Source organism: Balaenoptera ricei, chromosome 16, assembly GCF_028023285.1.
Source record: "Balaenoptera ricei isolate mBalRic1 chromosome 16, mBalRic1.hap2, whole genome shotgun sequence".
NCBI lineage: Eukaryota > Metazoa > Chordata > Mammalia > Artiodactyla > Balaenopteridae > Balaenoptera > Balaenoptera ricei.
In genome coordinates, this window is record NC_082654.1 from 111,787,045 (window position 1) to 111,790,804 (window position 3,760).

General features: G+C 38.2%; 1 protein-coding gene across 1 annotated transcript; it reads left to right on the plus strand.

Annotated features, from left to right (window-relative positions):
* The first annotated feature begins 3,255 nt into the window (after positions 1 to 3,255).
* Positions 3,256 to 3,474, plus strand: LOC132350964 (protein kish-A-like). Its single transcript, XM_059900607.1, has one exon. It carries the CDS (start codon positions 3,256 to 3,258, stop codon positions 3,472 to 3,474), a length of 219 nt encoding a protein of 72 aa, XP_059756590.1.
* Positions 3,475 to 3,760: the final 286 nt, after the last annotated feature.

Below are 3,760 nucleotides of genomic sequence, written 5' to 3' on the forward strand. Positions count from 1 at the left end.
AATTTACAGAGAGCTCATGTACCAGATGGCCGGTCTTTCCTTTAGAGTATCACAGGACCCTTCACTATAAACTCTGTGAGTTGGGCATGATCAATTTCTCTGGCCCGGGTAACTCTATCACTAAATGTTAGAGTTGAGCCCTCAACTGAGGCAGCAGAGCCCAGGGTGGTTACTTTCTACCTACCACAGACCTGGGCTCTGTTTGAGCTCTGCTGAAAAGAACCGTGTGACCTCAGGCCAGCTGTTCATCTCTTGGCCTTCCTTTCTCATGTGTATCTGCACACAGCTATGTTAGGTGGTGGTAAAAATTATTCTCACTCTGAGACTGTGGGGCTGCTGAGCACCCACCATGCACAAGACACTTGCTGACACAAAGAGATGTTAGACTAAGGTTAGTGTTTAAAATGGAGACTATTTTTGGTAAAGTTGCGGAAATGTGTAATAATGCTCTAAGTGTCTGTTAAACGAGGTGGTATCTTTTCGTCCCTTGATTTTTCTGCCTTTTGCCCAGAGAGCAGGCACCAGATATTCAGCTTTTGGTGTTGCTTAGCAAAAAGACAGGCTCTTTCCGTGGGAGCTCATTAGTTCTCTTGTAGCTAGAAATGTTTTTTTTTTCTCTTCTGCTCTCTGTGTTCTGAGGCTTAAAGATTCTAAGATACCAAGCACTGCGTTGGTAATCCCGTTTTACAAGGCTGTTATTTTTCTCCTTTGAAAACGAACTCTTAATCATTTAGATACTTAAAAGCCTAGATACAGCACAGTTTATTCCTCTAATGTACTGACCTCAAATGCCAAGTAGGTTTTGCAGCGCCTACCCAGGAAACAATTCCTGGATTGTGCACAGATGACTTACACACATTAAAGTGCCATGAGAAACCCAGGGATTTTTAGGTGAAAATGTCAGAGTAAGAGAAAAGGCTAGAATGTTGGAGACCATACTTAGCATCAAATTCCAGCATCTTCACTTGTTGGTCTGTGTGACCTTGGACAAATTAATTAACCCCTCTAAGCCTTAGTTCCTCCATCCGTAAAATTATAATAATAAATCATAGAGTTTTTTTAAGGACCAAGTGAAAAACAATATGATATACATTTAGTATAAAATATTGCCAATTAGAGAATGTCTCTCACAATTCAGCTTTACAGGGATTAGGTCATTAGCCAGTGCAGTCATTGACCTTCAACACACCCTGAAAGAAGTTCAGGGAGATAAGGAATGAGGCACTCTGTGCTCTGGGAAAACTGGCAGTAAAGAGCTTCAGTTAGTTAGATACTTTCAAGAGAAAATGTTACAAACCCAATTTCTTGCATCTTCCTATACTTAGAAAGTACTAAAATGATTAACTAAGATATTTGTGCTTAATGACTAGCAGTAACGTTCTACCAAGATGTGTGTTTAATTGCACATACCCCTTCTCCAAAATCACACATATACTGACCTACCCCCTTACCTCTTTGGAGCAGTTCCTCAGAGCTATCTGAGAGGCTGTCTCCTGGCCTATAGTCCTCAGTAAGTCCCCAAATAAAACTGAAACTCACAGCTCTCATGTTGTGCATTTTTATTTCAGTTGACAGTTTTGGCAACCATGAAGGGACCTGGAGCAGACTTCTCTCCTTTGCCTGAACTCTACAAGGATCTGGAGCCTTGGTACCAGCAGGGCCCCTTGTGTCCATCTCCCTCTTTGGCGAGTCCACATGAATTTGGGTGAGTCTCTCCTGGTTCTCTGATCTCCCGATTATTGGTTCATGATCTTGAGTTTTATTTGGTGGTGTATTACAAGTACCTGGCCCCCCCAGTTGAAAGATACTGGGGGCACCCAGTTGAAAGACACTGGGGAAAAGTGTCCCCCAGTTAAAAAATACTGGGGGAGCCTGGTTGAAAGATTTGGATTTGCTCAATTGAAAGACACTGAGAGGTGTGGAGTGGGTGATTATGTGGGTGTCTGGCCTAATGTCTCTCATTAACAAGGGACATCAGAAAACCAGCCTCCAACTAACACCCCAGCCAGGTTTATGTACAAATGAAACTTACACTTACAAGTACTTAATTAGGAATTAAAGAAAATCTCACCCTGAAAATGGCCACATGGGGCTCTTTTGACATTCCAACACCAGTTTATTGCATATGCAGTTAGAATTAGAGAAAGCCAGCTTTATAAAACATTTTGTTTCAGAACACTGACCCTAAGAGAACAAGTCCTTCTAGAGGAGCTTGCATTTCTCCCCCTGTGCCTTGAGATGTAAATGTTCTACCAGTGCTCTCAAGAATTCTTATCTTATCATCTCCAATTCCTGAGACTGAGGGAAAAAAAGGAAAAAGAGTCCTTTTGGAACTCAAGTGAATAAACTTAACTTATTCTAAAAGTTATTTATAAACTAGTGAGTTTTATATTGTAATATCTGATTCATGACTAAGTTTTAAAAATGAAGCTGTGAGATCTCTGTGTCTGTGTATACATTATAGATATGATATATCTTTACCTATAGATGGTATTACAAAAATTAATTCATAAACGAGCACTATTTAATTGACTTAAAGGAATATATAAATTCTCAGAAATATAAAAGAAACTAATCCAAATAAATTTCAGGTTCATGTGACTGGGAAATATTCAACATTAAATTAATAATTGATATTTAAGTTTGTTTGTTGCTTTAATTAATGCAGGCATGTCTTTAGAGTCATCAACATTAAGTATAATACTTTTATTGTACCTCGGTTTACTAGAAGTCAAATAAGATCTTATTATATCTGTTGCAAAATTTGTCAGCAAGAAAAATAACTTGGTATCATGAAATTTTTATAAATAAATTAATGTAAATGAGATAAAAGTTTTTAGGTAAACCCTTTACAAATAATTATGTTTTAGGAATATCTACTTAAAAATAGTCTTTCCAGGGAATTCCCTGGTGGTCCAGTGGTTAAGACTCAGCGCTCTCATTGCTGGGGTCCTGAGTTCGATCCCTGGTCTGGGAACTAAGATCCTGCAAGCCACGCAGCGTGGCAAAAAAAAAAAAAAAAAAAAAAAAAAATCATCTCTCCAGATTTTGGTAACTTGAAGAGTCTTACTAAATTAAGCTAAATGGTAGAAGTTTATTAAATATCTAGGTCATTCCCAATTAAAATAAGGTACTAGAACTGGAACATTAATTGCTGAACATAGGCTTCTTTTTACAAGTTCTGATCTGGTATCAAAGAAGAATATTTGCCTGGGCCTAGAAGGGTGATGTGGCTGGGGTTTCGCCGGCCTCACTATGTCTGCCATTTTCAATTTTCAGAATCTGTTCACTGTAATCTTGCTACTTATATGTACCTGTGCTTATATCCGATCCTTGGCACCCAGCCTCCTGGACAGAAATAAAACTGGGTTGTTGGGTATATTTTGGAAGTGTGCCAGAAATGGTGAACGGAAGAGTCCTTATGTTGTAGCATGCTGTATTGTGATGGCCTTCAATATCCTCTTCATACAGTAGCTTGGAAAAATGCCAGAATTCAGTTGCAGTCAGATTTAAATATGAAAAAAAAAGGACTTATCTGCAGAAAATAATGGAAAGAATGGTTAACCCTTTTATCTCTGAACATTGAATGAAATAAATTTTCAGCTGCTGTTCTCTATTTTTGTTATTGGACCAATGTTCTATATAAATAATTAGGATGTAACCATTTAATACTCAGAGTTTAAATATGTCTGTAACAATCAACCTCAGTACTGTCACTACAATATTACATTCTGCATATGTCATTCTATTGTGTCAGATA

What these genes read in the sequence shown, in the direction of transcription:
- LOC132350964 (XM_059900607.1), top strand. Translation starts at nt 3,256, where the DNA reads ATGTCTGCCATTTTCAATTTTCAGAATCTGTTCACTGTAATCTTGCTA.